Raw genomic sequence first — 21,863 nt, 5'->3', positions numbered from 1 at the left:
ACACTAGATTCCAATTGAATTTTGTCAGGACACTTGGAAGAGGATTGAAATTCTGGATAGAAATTGGACAGAAGCCATGTTAGGCATTCATTCCAAATGGCAGCAGATGTTCATAGATTTATTTTCTCTTATCTATAATCTGATCATGTCCTCCAAATGGGAAGGGGATCCTCAATTAGCCTTGACTCAATTACAGGTTATGATGATAAATCAGTTCTGTTAGCTCCATAAATGAGCCTTATAACTACTGTACCTCACCTAGTACAATCACAGAACTCAGCCCACAGCAAATGCTTCCTCCATCAATATCTCCACATATAGTTATTAAATTTCTACCATATACAAAGTATAACATGTTAAGCACTGTTTTGAAGGTGGCAAAATGCCTAAGAGGTAATAAAAATTGCATCTGGGTCCCCCCTCTGAAGGATGCAGAAATCTTAGCAAGAATTCCCTAGTCTTACCTTAGTCTGACTGAGGTATGACGCAGCTCTTCAATTCTCACTTACTCGGAGGTGTTAAGTTAGTGGTCCTGGTGTATATGGTCTTTGATTGGCATGTCACCATCTCTAAACACTTACACTCCATGATGTTTGTCAAAAGACAGTGATATAACAGACTGATCTTGCTTGCCTAGGTGGTGACATTGTCGTACTCTGTCCATCTAGTCATGATCTTGAGGTTACCTTTCTGTGACTCTGATCAAATAATCCATTACATGTATGACTCAAAACTCCTCTTAAAACTTATCTGCATAGACCTATGTGTATTTTAGCATCTGGAATATTGTTCTAAGTTCTGGTTTTACATTTCAAAATGACACTGATAGGATATATAATGTCCAGAAGAGGACAATCAGTATGGAGGAAAACATCAATGGCATGCCATAAGAACATCCATGGAAATCAATGGATATGCTTAACCACGAAGAAAGAATATATCACAACCTTTTTCAGCTATATGAAGGAATTACTTGAGGGACAAGAATTACTCTCAATCCTACAGGGTGGAGCGAGAAGTCATGAATGTAAGTTGCAAAGAAGCAGATTTATTTTCAATAAAAGGACCAAAATCTCCTAAATATTGTTGAAAGGTGGAATGAAGTCTGTTGGGTGGTATTTGGTTTCCTAGTCATTGATGACTCCAGAAAATGTATGGAGAAACTTCAATGTCCTGGACCTAACAGACATTTAATGCTTGGGGTGGGTGTAGAATGGAATCAGCTTTGAGATACATGCAAGATAGCACATGGTTCATCTCCTGGATCATAATTAGGTTTATCTTCTGTCTAGGCTGCCTTTTGTGGAATGGAATGACATTCTCATGAACGGTCTCTGAGAACTTTGTAAAATATTTCTAGAAAATCTATTTTTATTCACTTGATTTCTAGTCAGCATGTAATTTGGTATACATTGTGTTTGTGTGTGTGTGTCTGTGTCTGTGTGTCTTTCCTCTAGTCTCCTCACTTGACTGTTGTTTGATACTTTAAAAGCCAGGGATGATTTAATTTAATTTAATTTAATCTAATGAATGAATTAGGTATGTGGGTTGGGAACGGGCCTGCAAATCTATTCCTTTTCATGTTTGCTTATGATGACACCCTATATATTTATCCTTGATTTCTTGAGTAATTATAAAATATTCACATTGGTACTTAATGTTGAGAATTTTATTTTTTTCCATATAAAAGACCAGATTTAAATAGATGTGCCTTGGCTAAAAATGAATATCTATATGCCTTCTTTATTATTCACTTTTTAAATCAAATATATTAAATTTAATTATGTTGTGATCAACTTTATATGGTAAGGACCCAATAAATGTCAAAATATAGCCAGTATATTCTTAGAATATTACCATCTCTTTTAAATTGCTGTTATATTTATGAAACTAAAGATATTTGTGTATTTTATTGGAAATGAAGAAATTGTTGGATGGATAATGAATTTTATTTTATTTTATTTTATTTTTGTTTTTGTCCTCTTACCTTTTTCAAATGTAGTTTCTTTATTTTTTGTTTTCAATTTATTTTTTACTTTATGTTTATTTATTTAATTTATGTTTATTTTCAACATTCACTTCCATAAGCTTTTGAGTTTAAAATTTCCTCTCTATCCCTTCCCTCCTCCCTCCCCATGATGGTGCACAATCTTGTATAGTCTCTACATATACATTCCTAGTAAACAAATTTTCATATTAGTCATATAAGTGGACGATGAATTTTAGAAAATATTCCATGGGGTGGATAATATTGACTATCTTTGATCCTCTCATTTTAAAATGTTTAAAAAACAGTATTCGATTTCAGAATACAGTGTGAGTTGTAGTAATAATGTGGAATTGGACTTTACCTTTATAAAGAACTATTTATTTGATGCTAGCTAATCTTTATCATACCGTCTATATTTTCAGATTAATTACACTTCTAGATAGCTATTTCCTACTCTCAATATATGGAAAATCATAATAATGTCACTGAATTTATACTCTTGGGACTTCTCATGAAGAAAGAAATGAAGACAACGTGTTTTGTCATTTTCCTGGCCTGCTATTTAGCAATCTTCCTGGGGAATTTCATTATCTTCATCACCATCACATGCAGCCATCTGATGCAGCAGCCCATGTACTACTTTCTTTGGCATTTGTCCTTCACCGATCCATGCTTCACTTCCACCATCGTTCCCAGGCTGATTAGTGACTTAACTGACAGGCAGAAGATTATCTCCTACAATTGCTGCATGACTCAGCTCTTTACCTCTCATTTTCTAGGAGGTGTTGAGATGTTCATCCTGGTGTCCATGGCCTTTGATCGCTACGTTGCCATCTGTAAACCCTTATACTACATGATAATTGTCAACAGGCAGAGATGTAACATGCTGATCCTGCTTGCCTGGGTGGTGGCATTTTGGCACTCCATTGCCCAGCTAATAATGATCCTGAGGTTGCCTTTCTGTGGCCCTAATCAAATAGATCACTATATGTGCGACTCAAAACCCCTCTTAAAGCTTGCCTGCACAGACACCCATGTTGCTAGTATTTTAATCATTGCTAACACTGGACTGGTTGTCTTGGCAACCTTTCTGGTCTTGGTGGCATCTTACATCATCATATTATATAATCTTAGGAACCATTCATCAGACGCTCGATGGAAAGCCCTCTCCACCTGTGCTTCCCATGTCATGGTCGTTGTTCTGTTCTTTGTATCTTGTATCTCCACCTATATCCCGCCTCCCAATTTCCTAAATTATGACAAAGAGTTCTCAGTGTTTTACACTGTGATTGCACCCATGTTGAACCCTCTCATCTACACGCTGAGAAATACAGAAGTGAAGAATGCCATGAGATTGGTGTGGTCCAGAAAATTGGCTATGTTACTCAAATAAAACAGATTTATATTAACGTGTGATTTTTTTTTCCTTTTACATCCACCCAGTTAAGAAATAAGGAATAACCAGTACTTTAATAACAATGAATACCAAGGCTCCAGAATGCCAAGAAATATTACATTTCATGACTCTTCCAGGGTTCTCCTGAGTCCTTCAAGGGATTTCAGCTATCTAGGCATTCTGTAGTCATTGGATTCACCACCTTTTGTTTGTTTTCACTAAAGAATATGAGATGGGCAAATAAAGCAGAATAAAACCATTTCTCGGGGCCACAGGGAAAAAAGGGAGAGCAAGAGAAGGAAGAACCAACCCCTTCTCAAATCAATAGTTCATTCAGCTAATGATGCTTATGCTGGGGTTAAGCTTCACCTCTGAAATGCTGAAACAGGAAAAAGATTATGACAGTCCCAGCTCCCCAGTTGTAAAGATGCAGCTTGCTCTAGTTTTACAGCCAATCAATGGAAGAAACTCCCACCAATGTGAAATAGGATGCAGAGAATCAGGGTTTTCCATGGTAGCTATCTCAACAGGTTATAAGATTTCATTACACTTAAAAAACCCAACTAGTCCTCAATGAAAAACAGGTATCCAGAGAGTGAAATAGATTGCCTCCTGGAATGTCTCCATAGTACTTGCACATAACAGGCATTTATTAAATTCACAAAATTGGGAGGTACAGAGGAAGAAAGAGGAGAAAAATAGAGGAAATAGAATAGGGAGATGAAGAGCGAAAAGCTACAAAGGAGGAAAAAGTGTGAAAGAAGGAGAATAAGAGAAAGAAAATATGGCATGACTTACCAGTAACATGATCTTACACAAGTTATTTGTCATTTCTGAGCTTTAGTTTCCTCACTTATAAAATGAGAGGGAAAGTTTGAACTATGGGATATCTAAACTCACATTTGAAATCTTGTAATCTTAGGCAAGGTAGAGTGAGAAGGAAATGGGATAGAAAAAAAAATCCCTAATTGAAAATTTACATGCCCCATAATTATACCATAAATATTTCAGGTGTGATTTCTGGTGTCCTTCCTCAGCTCCAAATTCTATTTCTGTTAGTCCTTCAACTGCATCAGAACACAGAGCTAAAAGGTATGGAGATTGGTTTAGAGCTATCAAGCAGTACCTGTAGCCCAGAAGTAATTCTGTTGGAAATCAGAGTGTTTTCATTGGAGATAATTAAATAATGCCAAGTTGAAGTTTAGTGAAAGCCCCTTTTGTTTAATAACCATGATCTATATTATTCAACTGAAAATGGCAAATCAAATCTTGACCATGTTCTACCTTGCTTCTCAGTAGGAATCATTTTTGGAGGGAGGGAGTCTCTGTAGGGTATTTATGTTTGAAATGAGTGAAACACAGCATGTAAAGCATTTGGGGATTTGGAGACTTGCTTGCTCAACTGCATAAGGTACATTTTGATATAATTATTTGAAACTTGTTTTGAAGTTTCCAGATACAATGTAGGTTTTGAGAATTCAATAAATAGCTTTAAAAGGGTACTTGGAAAAAAAAAAAACCTTACCTCTTCACATTACATATGAAGAAACTCGGCACAGTAATAGCACAGGGATGTTAAAGGACTTTACCGAGGCCAAACACATTATTACTATTATTATTATTATTATTATTATTGTTGTTGTTGTTGTTGTTGTTGTTGTTGTTAATGTAAGAGCCAGTATGTAAAATTCCAGTTTTCTAAGGATAAATCTAGTTCTCTTTCTACTATCCCACACTGGCTTTTACATACTGTTTCATCATATTTTTTCGTACTTGCAACATATAGAGAGAAGTTTTAGGAATAATAATTTTCCCTGGAGTATGGCCAAAATCATACAATGATGAGCTTTGGTATAAAAGGATTCTATTATTTCTTAATTCATTCATTGAGGAAACAGTTGTTTAAAAACCCTACTATGTATCAGGTAATACACTTGGCACTGGAGATAGAAAAAAAACAACCAAGCAAGAAAATTTGTGGAGTCAGTTTAAGGAGCAAAAATCATGTATTTTTATATATTGTTGTTAAGAATAATGTTCCTACATTGAACAGTGGTAATGCTGGAAAGAATCAGTGTTAATGCTAGAAAGAATTGATATTAAAGGTGAATACTGGAACTTGGTAGGCTGTGACAAATGACTGCATATGGCCCTAGCAGGGTGGCATTCCTTTTCAAAAAGAATCAATCAATCATTTAATAAGCACCTACTATGCATCAGACATTGTATTAAGTTCTAGGGATATAAAAAAGAAACAGTACCTACCATCTATAATCTTATAATCTAATGACCTATAATAAAAGGATAATAATAATAATAGTAATAATAATAATAAAAGGAAGTATTGGGGAGTTTTATATTAAGAAGATTTACTCAGATAAGGTAATAGAGAAATAGGGGCATGCTGGGAAATATTAAACAACTCATTCTGAAAAAATGTATATACCACATGTTACATTTTTAGGTTTAATCTAGATTAGTAACGTCTTTTTCCATAATTTTTAAAGAATAGACAATGAATGAAACAACCAAACAAGGGCTACCTGTTTATTTCCAAGGTGTAAATCAGGGGTGGGGAACCTGCAGTCTCAAGGCCACCTGTGGCCCTCTAAGTCCTCAAGTGTGGCCCTTTGGCTGAATCCAAACTTCAAAGAACAAATCCCCTTAATAAAAGGATTCCCCACCCCTTGTGTAAATACTCACAATGAAAATTTAACAATTATCTCTTGTGTTTCCAGCATACCTCTGTCCTCAAATGTATTCTTATCTTCAGGGAGAAAGTCACTTTTAACTACCTATGAGCACACTTATGAGCTTTCAAAATAATAAAGTGTTTTCTTTAGTGTTTAAAAAGTGTATAAAGAAGGGAGTATTCTGTGGATTCATCTCCATAGTTATATAGACCTGAAGGAATTCCTTGAATATTTCTTGGTCTAGCTCAGTGTCAGGAAGCTACATGTTGTAGTGCATAGAATGTTGGACTTACGGCAAGGAAGATCCAAATTAGAATCTTGCCTCAGGTACTTACTAACAATACGAACCTGCACAATTTATTTCACTTCTGTGTGCCTCTGTTCCCTCATCTATAAAATGGAATAGTCATAGCTCTTACTTTCCAGAACTGTTATGAGGATAACATAGAAAACCCATTTAGCTAATCATAAAGCACTATATACATTTAGCCAATTACATAATATTATTTCATGTTTCTAAAGAAAAAGAAAAACTCTTTCTGATGTCTCATTCAACATTGTTCTTTTTTTGTGGCATCTTCCTTTTTATCCTGACTATAATGATGTGATCTTGGCCAAGACATTTGACCTCTCTTATCAGCATTTTTTTTTGGAATTTTTTTTTCATTTGTAAAAGGCCTATATTGTACTGAATGATCTTTCATGTCTTTTCTCACTCTCAAAATTTACGGCCAATGTAAATTCAGATCAGAAAAATAAAGAGATGGAGATATTATACTAGAATATCTGGTTTTCCTTCTGAAAGTACTTTATTCATTGGTATATTCTCCATTTTCCCTAGTAGCACCACATTTTTTCCCTTCAAAATACATACAGATGAGAAAATTTAATGTTATCAGCTTCATTCATAACTTGAGCATCACTTTCATATTGGGTATCTGCATTTTGAGGCTATATAATATCCTTAGGGACTATAGACATACACATAAATCAGTTTGGAAAAGGAGAACAGGGCTTACAAACTCAGTATCAACAACCAAGGGCAGGGCATACAATATGTCACATCATAAAAACTAAGTAAAAGGATGGATATTCAGCAAAAATTATTTTGTTCAAGAATTATATTTATTATTTCAGCACATGGCCTATTTTATTTCATGTAAAAACAACTCTAGTGACAAAATTAAATCACATATTATTTAGGCTAATTAATCTAGAGAAACAACTGTGCTCTGGTTATCAAAACACTGGATTAGGCATCCCAATTCCACTGTACTACCAGTGGATTGAGTACTGTGGAGGAAAAGAGAAAGGGGACACTTCATGTTCTTTTTCTTGACATGGATGATTTCATATTAGAACCAGCTTTTATTTCAGGTAGATTTAAACTCCAGTGCCCCTAAACCTTTTTGTACTATGCAAGAATAATTAAGAAGTTAAATTGTCTTGGACAATTGTAGAGGAAACAAACACTGCCAATCACACCCCTACCCATTGTTTAAAAACTTTAGGGAAAGGTATTACTTTCTCAAGCCTGTCAGTATAATTAAAAATAATTATTTTACATAATAAAATTTATAATTGAGAGCATAAAAAGTCTTCTGTATTAATATATACCTAGACTAATATGTACCTGGATTACTCCTTTGTACATTTCTTTATCTAGCTACATGCTTCTGAACAAATTTCTTCCTGACTTGATGCTACTACATACGGTACTATTTATAGATCTACCTGCTCTTTAGGAGTTTTCAGATCTTGTATGAGACTTGTCTTGCCTCACTTGTCTTGCCCTTAGTTTTCTCACTTAGAAAAAAAAGAGTGAATTGAACTAGATCATCCCCTGGGGCCTTTTGTACTCCATTTTTTTTAAAGCGGGCTTAGAAGGTCACTAGTTAATCAAGTTGATATCCTTACCATTTACCAAGTCTTTGTGTCAATGATAGAATTGAGTTTTAGAAAATGTCCTTTCTTACTATAAATATATTTCTACTCCAAACCCTCTTCACTACATTTTTCATGTCTTCGTTATTCAGTGTGTAAATGAAAATGATGGGAGCAATGATGGTATAGGAAAGAGCCACCAGTCTGACCTCCTTGAAAGTGGTGGATAGTGTAATGTAAATGAAGAACATAGGGGCAAAGAACAAAATCTTAGCAGTGATAGGGGAACCACATGTGGATGGAGCTTTCCAGTGGCTCTCAACAGCGTGTCTATGAAGAGGACATGATGTCACATGTAGGAAGACATAACCACCATGAAAACTACCAAGCCAACCATCCCTTAAGTGACAATGACTAAGCAACTCTCCCTTTGATCATCAGTCTGAAGGCAAATTCTATAAGAAACACATCACAGAAATGGTGATTCATCTCATTGGGGCCACCAATATGTTAAAACAATGAGGAGTAAATGTGGAAATGAATGAATAATTTACCCACTAAAACCATCATGTTACACCTCTATCTCCTCATATATGCAAATGCAGAGATTTGCATAAGGCCACATACCAATGGTAGGCTATCCATGTGAGGATGAAGACCTCTGTGGTCTGAAAGAAGTACATTGTAGAGAACTGGGCTAGGCAATTGGTGTAGAAAATGCTCTTCTTTTCAGCCAACAAGTCACAGATAAGTTTGGGGGTCATTGTGGAATTGTAACAAATATCTACAAGAGACAAGTAAGTCAAAAAATAATATATGGGCCTGACTGCCCAAGAATGATGGTATGAGTCACCCATGAGAATTGCCTTATAACAAAGTAGGAATAGGACAAAACAACAAATCAAATCTCATTATTCTGAGAAAGTACCAAGAGAATAAATTTGGTGACATAATTCTGAGTTTGCTGTAGTTCTTCAGAATTAAAGAGTCTCTAATAGAGCAAACTAAAAAAGATATAAACCACATGTCAATTTCCAGAGCATTTATCTAAGACAATACTGAACAAGTCCACTCATGAGTCTCACAGAAAAGTGTAATGCTTCAGTGTCTTTGAAATCTGAAATACAAACTGTATTTCAAGCATATGTATGGCTCTAACTGGTTAAAGACAGACAACCACTTTTTTTCCCACATTTTTACAAATCTCAAATTTGTTAAGAGGTGCAAAAAAAAATACATTTCAACCTCTACTGGAAGAAAAATCCACACTGCAACTTTCTCATTAGTGCTTATTTCATTATTTTTAAAACTTCTAGTGATGGAGAGGTTATCATCTCCCCAGCTTGATAAACCCCAAAATATAATTTCTTCTATAAATAAGTTCAAGATCAATTTGATAGTAGGCAGCTATGTCACAGTGGAGAGAGCATATAAACTAGAATCATGAACTACTGAGTTGAAATCTTACATAAGACACACTGTATGACCATGGGCAAGTCACTTAATCTGTCTATGTCTCAGTTTCCTCATGTATAAAATGTTTAAAATAATAGCACCTACATTCAAGTGCTGTAAGGATAAAATGAGATTATGTTTATTAGGAAATTGGTAAAATTTAAAAGTCTATATAAATGCAAGGTATTATGAGAAAATCCATATACTTATTTGTCATAAAGCATTTGTGCTTTCCATTTTATCATACTAGTCTTTGTATAAAACTGGTTTATTGATGACCATATCTGTATTATGTAAGAAAACTAGGAAAAACCTCTGGAATTAGTTTTAAAATCTTTCTCTTGACTGTACGTACTTCTCTTAAATCTCTTCACTGCAACTTTTCTAGATATTCTTGGAGGGAGTGTATTTATAGAAGGGGTTTTGCTACTGTAGTACATAGAATTTTACTACTGAAAAGAAAGAATTTCATTACCTAGAAACATAGCATGTTAGAACTAAAAATTAACATTAGCACTTAGGATAAATAAATAAACCTAATGAATAAATGTACATTTTTTCTAGATTGATTAAAGTGATGGAAGGGGAAAGTGACAAATGTTGGAAAGGATGTGGAAAAATTGGGATACAAATTCATTATTGATGGAATTGTAAAATTGTCCAACCATTTGGAGAGCAATCTGGAGTTATACCCAAAGAGCTATAAAACTGTGTATAAGCTTTGACCCAGCAATAACTACCAGATGTATTTCCAAAGATGATTAGGAAAAGCAAAAGAATCTATATGTTATAAAATATTTATAGCAGCTCTCTTTGTTGTGGCAAAGAACTGGAAATTGCAGGGATGTCCATCAATTGGGGAATGGCTGAACAAATTGTGAGATATGATTGTGATGAAATATTACTGTGCTATAAGAAATGATTAGCACAATGATTTTAGAAAAACAAGGAAAGATTTAAAAGAAATAATGAGTGAAATGAGCAGAAGCAAGAGAACATTCTGCTGGTTGTTTATTAATAAAAGAAGTCAGCAGCCTTCTCAAATGCCAAATACCCCGCATGGTTGTGGGCTCACATTTTCAATGCCCTTGGAAGAGCAGATATTTCTGAGAGTGGCAACGAACTCTGATTGGTTAAAAATTAATGAGAAAATGAATATTACATAAAAGGGTTGGGCTATATTCTAATGACAGTCTTGAAGTATGTGAAAACTCCTATCAGAATCCTCTTTTCACCAGTTTCTTCTTTCTAGATCATTTTCAGTTTGATTAAAGAAAGGGGGATTTATTTGCAACTTTTTTTGCCATAAGAATGAGGACCAGAAAAGCTTATGCAAAAGGGAAGAATTGAATTGATTCTTGAAGGAACTCCACCAAGCCAGTAGGTGGAGCAAAGATGAAGAATTCTTCTGAATCCCAGTTGAACCACTGATAACTTGGGTGACCCTGAATGCATTACTTCACCTCCTTACTCATAAATTTCATTATCTGTAAAAATGAAGAGATTGGAGTAAATAATCTTTTGATTAATTCACCTAAAACATCCAATCAGATTGTGGTTTCAACATATTTAATATATTTTTGTTTACTACTATTAAATGTGGGGGCAGCTGGGTGGTGCAGTAAATAGAGTGCTGGGCCTGGAATAAGAAAGACCTGAATTCAAATTTGGCCTCAGACACTAGTTGTGCGACCTTGGGCAAGTCACTTACACACATTTTCCTCGGTTGCCTCATAAGCAAAATGCACTGGAGAAGGAAATGACAAACCATTTTAGTATCTTTGCTAAGAAAACTGCCCAAAAATGGTATCATGAAGATCAAGACAGGAGTAAAACAACTGAACTATTGAATGGTATTAGAAGAAAACTAGGTTTCCCTAGAGATACAGAGTAGTTTCTCTACAATGACTTCTTACAATTTAGTCCAATTTAGCTAGGAACAGCAAAAAAAAAAATATGAACAAAATTCTTCAGGTTTGGGCAGCAATCTATTTCTAAGTGTTTAAGAATTCACTGGCTTCTCTTCCCCTGCTCCCTCACACATATAAATAATAATCTAAGCATGGTGTTCACCTACAAAAAATAGAATAACTACTTATAATGTGAGATTCACTTCTGACACCACTTCCTCTTTGAAACCTGTAGTAATTTTTATTAAAACCAAAAAACAAATAAACCAAAAAAACCTTCCTTCTTTTTATCTTTTATAGCATTTAGCTTCACCTTTATACATTTGATATATTAGAAGCCACATAATTATTTCATAAAATAGTCCATTGATGAGTATCTGCCACTTATTTCATACAAGGCAGCCAGGAAATTCCTTGGGGATTAGTCTTGAAATCTCTCTGCTGACTATAAATACTCCTCTTTATTTTATTCAGTACAATTTTCTGGATGATCACAAAGGCAGTATATTTGGAGAATTACAGCATGCTATTATATGACATAAAATTTTATCACTGAAAAGAACCTCAGTACTTACAAACATGGAATGATAGCACTGGAGGTAATACTAAAATCTAGGATGTCAGATTTGGCAAGGACCTAAGAGCATAGGCTGAGCTTCAAGGGACCATGAAACACAGAAGACTTGAGCTAGAAACAGTCTATGAAATGATCTTAATTTTATAGAGAACAAGGAAGAAGAAATAACTGAGGGCATTGTACTTGGGGAAGAAATGAGTGAAAAGCAACTCCTGTCCAGAGCTTTCTATTTTTTTTCCATTTTGATCAATATATTACTCAGAGCTCAATGCCTCAGAATATGAAGATAAGTACTAATTCTATTTGAGACTGACATCTCAAAAGTTCTTTATGTAAAGATCTGAGGATAGACTGGGATTCCTAGTTCCCTTTCTTTTGCATATGTCTTATTAACATGCTGAAGGAATTTTCTTTGTCAATTTAGCAATCATTTACATTTAAAATCTGCAAAACCAAAAACCTTTCTATCCACTATCTCATTTGAGGGTCATTACACAGACCTGCTTGAATACGGTACTTCAGATCCTTTCTGCATGTCACAGATGAAGAAGCCAAGAGTTAAAGAAGCTAATTGGTTTGCTGAAGAACACATAGCTGAAAAGTGGCAGAGGTGAGCCATGATCTCAGCTTTTCCTGCCTTCAGGTCCAGTGCTCTACCCACTTTGACAATTTGCCTCTCTCATGGTGTAAGATGGAAAAAAAACAAGAGATTATTTCCAGAAGTCCAGCAAAACTGGGGCATTCAAAAGATGTAAGGGTTCTGGCATAGATTCATATTTTCTAGCTTCCTCTTTGAATGTATGCACAGTTCTCATATTGATTTTTTTCCAGATCATTTTAGAGATGAGGTTACTGAGAATCAAATAAGGAAAGCAACTTGGCCAAGGTCACACAGCTAGTTCATGGAAATACTTGAACTAGGAAAAAAGATTTATAGAAATCTGTCCTGGGTATATATGAGACTAGTCACTATTTGTCATTTTTTTTCTTACTTAAGAGGCAAAAAAAATAGGCTAGATGTATTTAATATTTAATAATGGTTCCAGTTTTTTGGAATCTTCACCCGGGCCAATGAAAAACATGGTGCAATGGAAAGTGTGCTTAATTTCAAGGCCCAGAAACTGGGTTTAAATCCTCACTCTGTTACTTAGTATGTGAGTGACCTTGGACAAGACATTGGATAGCACTCTTCTCATCTATAAAATAATGTGTTTGGACTAGATTCTTCAAAGGTCCCTTCCATTTCTTAAGCTTATGATTTTATGACACTGAGGCTGTTAGATTGTCTATGAGTTTGTAAAATATCTTACTTCCCACATTATAATGACTTAAAACAAGCAAAAAAAAACCCAAAATGGATAAAATGTATGAAATGAACAAAGGCGGCATGTGATTTTACCAGGAGCTGACAGACAGAATGAGAAATAAAAAAGATTAGGATAACTGAATGAAGATGAGAATAAAAGTGGTTTTACTATACCAGTAAATATTAATTATCTGTTATTTTTGTTCCCCATTATTGAATGCAAAAAATGTGATATCTGTGAAGGAATTATATATTACACAAGGAATTTTCACTAATTACTGTCATAAAAATATCATATATGGTAATTTATTAAATAATGCTTTAATGGTTAAATCACTTCAGTAATGCAAACAACTGTAATGTTCACCAGGAGGCAACTGAGGAAAGGAGGTCTATGTCATATAAATTAATTCTATTATTGGGGAGGGGGAGAAAGGAAGTGGATTTATGATTTTTTTTTAAAAAATAGTCTCAATAGCATTTACTCAAATACTCATTACTAACTTTTACAATAGAGATCTATTTTGAACATTGAGAGATAAGGGACTTGTTTAGAGTTACATTAAACCAATAGATATCAGGAGACTTAACTCAAGGTTTCCTAACAATGAAACCAACTCTAAACCTTTTCTACTACAAGAAATCTCAATTCTATTCTTACATAAAATGAGAGACTAGAAAAATAAGCAATGTAGTATCACAGATTTAAAGCTGGAAAGAAAAAAGAGACCATATAATCTAACCTCATCAATTTTCAGATGAGAAATCTGACCCTCTGAGAGGTTGACTGACTTTGAAAAATAATACCAGGAGTAGCAGTGGCAGAATTTAAATCCAGATTCTCTGACTCCTGAATCAATATACTACGCTCAGTGCCATAATGCTTCTTTGAGTGGAGCTTAAAGTCACCCTTCATGGACAATTTCAGAAGATATGATCACTCCCTTGTTTTACATATTCCATATGTATAAATTACACGTTTATATAAATTCTAAGTAATGAAAGATAAGTCAGTAGTTAGTAGATGAAAACAGAATGTTTGTCTCTATAACATCTTACTGAAAAAAAAAAAAGTTCTATCAACATAGTCTCTGTAAGAAGCTTCCTTGGATACCCAATGTTTTGGGGGCTGTAGAGAGAGCTTCTTAAGAGACTCAGTCTGTTTCTCTGAGAATCAATTGAGAGGATGGTCATGCTGATAGTGGTTCTTTCTTTCTTCCTTTTTTTATGGTGCCCTAATAGTCATCATTTCCCTGAGAAGCTCATTATGTCTTACCTGGAGAAGTTTCAATTGTTTTGTGCCAAGATTACACTGTGCCTTTCAAGGAAAAAAAAATTGTTACCAGGGTTATGGCAGTGAAACAGAGACCAGCTGGCAGTAATAAATAGCTATATTTCTCTTCCACTATATCAGAGTCACATGTATTTTTCAATCTTGTTTCAGTGAAATGGGATTTAAATCTAGGACCCCCTGAGCATGCTAACATTGTCACCATAGGTTCATACAATAGTGTTTCAGATGGCCATGGGGGAATGACCTCTAACACTTTTTCACAGCTTCCTAGCTATGTCAACTCAATGTATTTGTGGCTCACGGGTGGAAACATTTTCTTTTTAGTTTTTATTATTATTATTATTATTGCAGAATCATACAGTTTTAAATAAGTTGTGGAACATAACTAACATGCTGTTTACTTGTGATTTATGATAAATTATCTTCCTTTTACATGAGGTTGAGTTTCAGAAATTGGTTGGTAAGTGATTTCAAATATCTTTTAAATCAGTGCTCAAGAAGACCTGTACTTACTTGTTGTGGTTCATTGGAAGGAAAAAGCCTTTCAAAATTAATTTGATTTGTTTACTGGATAAACCTGGAAGCCCTTTGGGAAATTATTTTTTGAATGCCCAGTACTGGGATTCCAAATGATCAACCAATGCATTTCCACATTTGAACATCATCATCATCATCATCATCATCATCATCATCATCATCATAATCACTTGAAGTTTTTTGAAAATATGAAATAAAGTGTTATAAAGGGCATAACATTGAATTTGGAGGCATAGGACTTGTGTTCAGATCTAATTGCTCTACTTTTTACCTTTGAATATTTAGGAATGTTCCTTAAATTCCCCAAATTCCAGTTTGCCTATCTAGAAATAAGAATGATATTTACACTACTTACCTCATAGGACTGTTGACAGTACGAACATTTATTCACATTTAAGTATTATATAAAATAGATCTATTATTATGTTAAAAAAGCAGAAGATACATTCCTTATACCTATAGAGATGGCAGTCTTTTAATTATTTAATGGATTATAATCTTTATTCCTTTACAGTGTTATCTGTGATCTCATCAATGCAAGAATCTCCAGTAATGCATAATGAAACCTGGTCATGCCTTCTCATTTCATGCTTCAGTTTTCATTGCTTCCCCATTACATTTCTCAGGAGCATGCGCTTAATGCACAGGAGAACATCTAAATGAAAAAAGGGAAAGAACCTGTTTGTTCTAAAATGCTTATAACTGCTCACTTTGTGATGGCAAATAATTGAAACTGCAGGTATGCCTATCAGTTGGGGAATGACTGAACAAGTTGTTGTATGTGATTGTGATGGAATCCTACTGTGCTATAAGAAATGATGAGCTCAATAATTTTAGAAAATAACAACAATAACAAAAAATGAACAAACTTGCATGAAATAATGAAGAGCAAAATGAGCAGAACCAAGATAACGTTGTATACAGTAATAGCAATATTGTTTTTAAGAATGACTTTGAGCAAATAAGTTATTTTGACTGTTATAAATATCCAAGTTAACTATAAAGGACGTATGAAGAAAAACACTTTTCCTTTTTCCCTAATCAACTTTGAAAAAAGATGAAGTAGTGGTATTACTGGGTCAAAGGGTATACATAGGATTTTTATTTGAGGGAGGAACCTAGGGTCAATGAAAGCTCTGTGAAATTTCCTAAATCCAAACCATTCCTTCCTTCCTTCCTTCCCTTATTTTTCTGTATTTCCTAAATGGCATGTAGTTTGCAGGGGGTCATGTAAAAATAAATAAGGTGACCTTTGCTGTTGATGATTTTCTTCAGTTTTTCCAAACTTATGCCACATTTTTTTATTTTGTTAAGCTACAAATAATATGATTCTTCCATTTCCTGTACAAATGATTATTATCTTATTTTTATACTCCTTCCAGTATAAAATATAGTAGTGGTATCTTTTCATCAAACAGTTTAAGAAATTTATTGAAATATAATTATTTTTTTTCCAGAATAGCTCTACTTAATCACATTGTTGTCAGCCCTGGAATAATATACTGTCTTCCTACAACTTCTACAAATTTAGATTTCTCATCTTCTTATCATCTTCAGCAATTTGATCGATGTGAGGTAATATATCAGAACACTCTCTCGTTATGGATCACAATCCATCTCACACCACTGACTTGTGAGGTACCCCGAAGATCTTTTTATGTGTTTCCATTTTGTTCTCTATTCACTCACTTGCACGTCGTGAATATAATTATCAGTTTCAAGATGTATCTGTACATTCATCCAGAATATCTGTCCTTAGCTAGAGTCATGAATAGCAAACTGCCTTCTGGCAATCTTGACCTGGATATCCTGAAGGAACTTTGAACTCAATATGTCTGAAATAGAACTCATTGTTTTCTCCCCAAACTATCCATTACTCCCAACTTTCCTATTATTTTTAATGGTACTACCATACTTCTAGTCACACAGGCTCACAACCTTAGTATTTTCCTTGACTCCTCATGTACCAAGAATATCATTTTGATATCAAGCCTTGTTATTTCTACCTTATTAACATCTTCCACTTTTGTCCTCCTCTCTTTTCACACAAATGTCACCCTGGGACAGGGCTTAATCACCTCATATCTGGACTGTTGCAGAAGTCTCCCTGAATCAACATTTATTCATTCTAATCCATCCTCCTCTCAACTACCAAAGGAATTTTTCCAAAGTACAGATCAGCCTATGCCATTCCCTTATCTAATAAACTCCAGTAGCTCAAAATGGCCTCCAGGTCAAATACATTCTTTTGGCATTCATTCAAAGTCCTTCACAATCTGTCCCCCCCACACACACTTTTATAGTTTCATTTTGTTTTAATAATTTACTTTCCTACATAGCCTATATGATGCAGCTATATGGGACTATTTGTTGTTCCCCACTCGAATCATTCTTATTTATTGACTAGATTACTTTAATTCTGTCCCCACCATCACTCAGAATGTTCTTCCTGTTCACCTTTACTTATTATTCTTCCCGGCTTCCTTTGAGAATGCTCAAATCATGGGACATCTAGAGGGCACAGTGGATACAGCACTGGCCCTAGAGTCAAGATGACCTGAGTTCAAATCCAGCCTCCAGTATTTAGTAGCTATGTGACCCTGGGCAAGTTGCTTAACTCCAATTGTCCCCACAAAAAAAAAAAAAGATTGCTCATATCCAAACTTCTGTAGAGTACTTGTTTAATTCCCGTTGCATCCCCTTGCCAACTATCTTCCTTCTGAGATGAATCTCCACTTGACAGATGATGAATAGAAAGATAGGTACATGATAGATATAGGTACATATCAATATCTATCTAGTACAAGTTAGATAATAGAGAAACATGGATAAATACTCAAGTGGCAGATATCTGGTATAGGAATAGTTGCATGGATGTTATTTTCCTCTTCATAAAATGAGCTCCTTTAAGCCAAGCCCACAAAAAAAGAGCATTCAAAGAATTGCCAGACTTTCAGAATTTTATAGTAAAAAAGACCTGAATTTAATAGAAAATTTGACATACACGATCCAAGAGAAATACATGGTAAACATGAAAGACTGATTACAAGGGACTCTAAGGATAGACTACTTTTTGTATGAGAAAATTTAAAGTGTATATCTAAGATTATAATTTTTAATTGGGTAGTTTGAAAGAAAGATTAAGATAGAGCTGAGTTTGATGTGATTCTAAAAAGTAAAACCAATTAGGAAAAGGTAAAAAGAATAATTATCTTACACAAATGAGGTGTAAGAGGAAGAACTGATGCAGAGGAATTAGATGGGGGATGAAGCTTTCTGGGGTTCTGGAACCCTACTCTCACTGGGAAGGGGATAAAGAGGCAATGATACATATATATCTAGAAGGGTGTAGACATCTTCTAAATTCAGAAAGAAAGAGAAAGCTAAGGGTATTGGGAGGGGAACTTTTAGAAGGAAGAGCATGACTGAATAGGGTAAGGGGGTATAGTAATGTGTCTAGATAAATGGGAGATAGGATAAGGGAGAGATCTCTGGAGGAGGCAAGTTAACAAATAGGAGGGCAAGGTAATGAGTAGACGCAAAGTAGAGGAGTCAGGGGGATAGGGAATAAGAGATACACAAAAACATAAAATAAAGATCAGAAGTAGAATTTATTAGAAGATATAGCAGGAGTTGTAATCATGATCTCAAACAGAGTTATAGCTGACATTGAAAAATAGAGAAATTACACTATATGTCAGCCATATTAAACAACATTGTTTTAGACTATTTAAAATAAGTAGATAATATAATGTTGGAATATGTCTACGGTGTAGGAATCCATGTGTTGGTGGACTTAGAAAAATATGGAAAGACTTGGACTTAAGAAGGAAGATATTATCCATCCTCAGAGAAACAGAGGACAAACAAGTATAGTATGGTTTTACATACAGGTATAGGAATGTATATGTCTATATTTGAGTATGATTATTGATATCTAAATATATATACATGTAAATGTATATATGTATGCATATACATATATTTGTATGTATATGTGTATTATGTATATATATATGTGTGTATGTGACATATATCTCTATCTATATCTTTATATATCTATATCTATCAATCCTTCTTTGGGGAGGGGAGGAGGAAGGATAAAAAGATAACAAAGTGAAAAGTACACAGCAAAGAAGAAAAGAAAATTCACAAGGAAGCAAAGATAGACAGCTCTGAATACAATATGAAGTTTTTATTATATAAGCTTTCTTGACATACATTTATTGCTCTACATTTTGAATCCTCTCATATTCTGTTGTGCATATGACTGTTTTTTTTTTCTTTTCTTGCTTTGCATTTTAGTTTTAGTAATTAAGTTTATAATTTTTTTTTCTTGTTGAATAAGTTTCAAATAGTATGCAACTAAGTAATACTGGTTGATTGACAATATTAAAATGGAACCAAGAACTTAATAAGTATCATGTTCTCTCCCTTCATGGTGAAGGTAATACCTGGTTATTACTGGGGATATTTAATACATAACTAACATTATCCTTGATTTTTCTAGTTTTAGGTATACCAACTTTTCCCTATACACTCAACTCAGTGCTGAAATCATGGGGGATAGAAACAATGTCACTGAATTTATCCTGCTGGGTCTGTTCAATAATCAAGAGATCAAGGAAGTCAGTTTTATTTTCTTTTCACTTTGCTATCTTGTGATCTTGATGGGAAACCTCTTCATTCTGACCACTATCAGATTTAGTAAACTCAATGAACAGCCCATGTACTTTTTCCTCAGTTACTTGTCCTTCATGGATGTCTGTTTCACCTCCACTGTTGCTCCAAAACTGATTATGGATTTATTGGCTCAGAGAACAACCATCTCCTACAACAACTGCATGGCCCAGATGTTTTGTGCTCATTTCTTTGGTGCCACAGAGATCTTCATCCTGGTGGCAATGGCCTTTGATCGCTATGTTGCCATCTGCAAGCCATTGCATTACATGGTCATCATGAGTAGACAGGTATGCCGTCTTATCATGTTGGCCTCTTGCATAGGGGCATTCCTTCATTCAATCATGCAAGTATTTATTGCTGTTCAGTTGCCTTTCTGTGGCCCCAATAAAATAGACCACTATTTCTGTGATGTGTTTCCTCTGCTAAAGTTGGCCTGCACAGACACTTTCTTGCTTGTTATTGTGTTAATTGGTACCACTGGAATGCTGTCTATTTTGACCTTCATTTCCTTGCTTATTTCTTATATCATCATCCTGACCACCTTGAGGACTCAGTCATCAGAGGGTCGGCATAAGGCCCTCTCCACTTGTGGATCACACATTACTGTGGTTGTCATGTTCTTTGTGCCCCTCATCTTCACCTATGTACCTACAGGCAATTCTGTCAATGAAGATAAGGTATTTGCCCTCTTTTACACCATCATTGCTCCTATGTTCAACCCTTTCATCTATTCCCTTAGAAATACTGACATGAAGAATTCCATGAGAAAAGTTTGGTTACAAAAACTGGTTTCCAAAGGAAAGTGACCTCCATGGAATATATGATCCTCTTTCAAACATACAACTATTACCACTTGCAAGAGAAGAATTTTCCTGTACTCACTGGACTAAGCTAGAGGTTTTCCTAAAGTCTAATCAACTTGCACAATTGTCTTATAGGTTAGACTAGCTCTTCCTTTCTGAGTTGAATTAGGTATTGGGCTCTTAATCATAAAGCCACCATTGGACAAAATGACTTTTTTTTATATCTGTGTATGTTTATGTCTGTTGGTGCTAATAATACCCAATATTACTATACCAACAATTAGTTCACACTATTATCAATATGATGTTATTGTGTTATTCCTTTTCTTTTCCTACTATCTTTTAAAGCACCAAATTTCAGTAGTACAAGGAATTCTGAAGTTCTGTAGTCAACTCCACCAATGAAGAAGAAGAAATAGAAGAAGTAAAAGAAGAAGAAGAAAAAGAAGAAAAAGGAAAAGGAGAAGGAGAAGGAGAAGGAGGAGGAGGAGGAGGAGGAGGAGGAGGAGAAGATTGATCCCTGATCCTGTCTTACTTGAATATCTCTAAGGAAGGAGAAGCAATATTTTCTAGAATTCTATACTCTTGGTGAATTCAAATAGCAAGTTTTCCTGACATTGAATTGAAAATGCTCCTTTTTCAGTTTCTATTCATTTTACCTAATTTTACACTCTGGGGCCAAGAAAAATAAGGCACAACTTTAATCCACAGTACATCCCTTCAGATATTCAGACAACATTCATTCCCTTTTTACCCTCTCGCTCTAAGTCTCCTATTCTCTGGCCTAAACATACCTAGTTCCCTTAAAGAATATTCAAATAATATGAAATTAATGTTCTTCCTCAACCTAACCACTACCTTGGATCTGAAACTTTTCGTGAATCTCCTTTTTGCCTATCCCCTGAATTATATTGGTTTGCTTTGTTTATATTCTATATGCACTTGCACATGAGCATGTCCCCACTCAAAAGAAGGTAAGCACTGTAACTTTGTATCCCCATTTCCAAGCCTCATTTGTCCCGTGGTAGTTGGACTTCAACACCATACCACTTCCATGCCATACCCCTTTCCATTGTCACTTCCATATTCTCCATATACACCATCTCTCAGTAACTCAGCCTCCTTTGGAATTCATTCAATTAAAATTTGTTGCCCAATCATGTCTTTCTGTAGCCACTGTCTACTCACACCTAGGGCAGTATTCATACTTCCTAAAGGAATGTGGTGCCCCCTCATCATATTTTTTTCTTTATCCATCTCCTGTCTTTATACTAGGGTACTGCAACAAGCTTACTGCTCTTCCTTCAAGCACCCTGATTTCCTGGTCACTCAGTT

General features: G+C 34.8%; 2 protein-coding genes across 2 annotated transcripts; both read left to right on the top strand.

The window, feature by feature from the left end:
* The first annotated feature begins 2,453 nt into the window (after positions 1-2,453).
* LOC114040969 (olfactory receptor 4P4-like) lies at positions 2,454-3,383 on the top strand. The gene has a single exon (XM_027859200.1). The coding sequence runs from the start codon at positions 2,454-2,456 to the stop codon at positions 3,381-3,383; it is 930 nt and encodes a 309-aa protein (XP_027715001.1).
* A 16,218-nt stretch (positions 3,384-19,601) lies between these two features.
* Positions 19,602-20,531, top strand: LOC114041037 (olfactory receptor 4P4-like). Its single transcript, XM_027859236.1, has one exon. The coding sequence runs from the start codon at positions 19,602-19,604 to the stop codon at positions 20,529-20,531; it is 930 nt and encodes a 309-aa protein (XP_027715037.1).
* The last annotated feature ends 1,332 nt before the right edge of the window (positions 20,532-21,863 follow it).

Source organism: Vombatus ursinus, unplaced genomic scaffold (assembly GCF_900497805.2).
Source record: "Vombatus ursinus unplaced genomic scaffold, bare-nosed wombat genome assembly UNPS02014163.1, whole genome shotgun sequence".
NCBI classification, from domain to species: domain Eukaryota; kingdom Metazoa; phylum Chordata; class Mammalia; order Diprotodontia; family Vombatidae; genus Vombatus; species Vombatus ursinus.
Note: the sequence above shows the minus strand (reverse complement) of the source record. Positions and strands in the feature narration are given on the sequence as shown.

What these genes read in the sequence shown, in the direction of transcription:
- LOC114041037 (XM_027859236.1), top strand. Translation starts at nt 19,602, where the DNA reads ATGGGGGATAGAAACAATGTCACTGAATTTATCCTGCTGGGTCTGTTC.
- LOC114040969 (XM_027859200.1), top strand. Translation starts at nt 2,454, where the DNA reads ATGGAAAATCATAATAATGTCACTGAATTTATACTCTTGGGACTTCTC.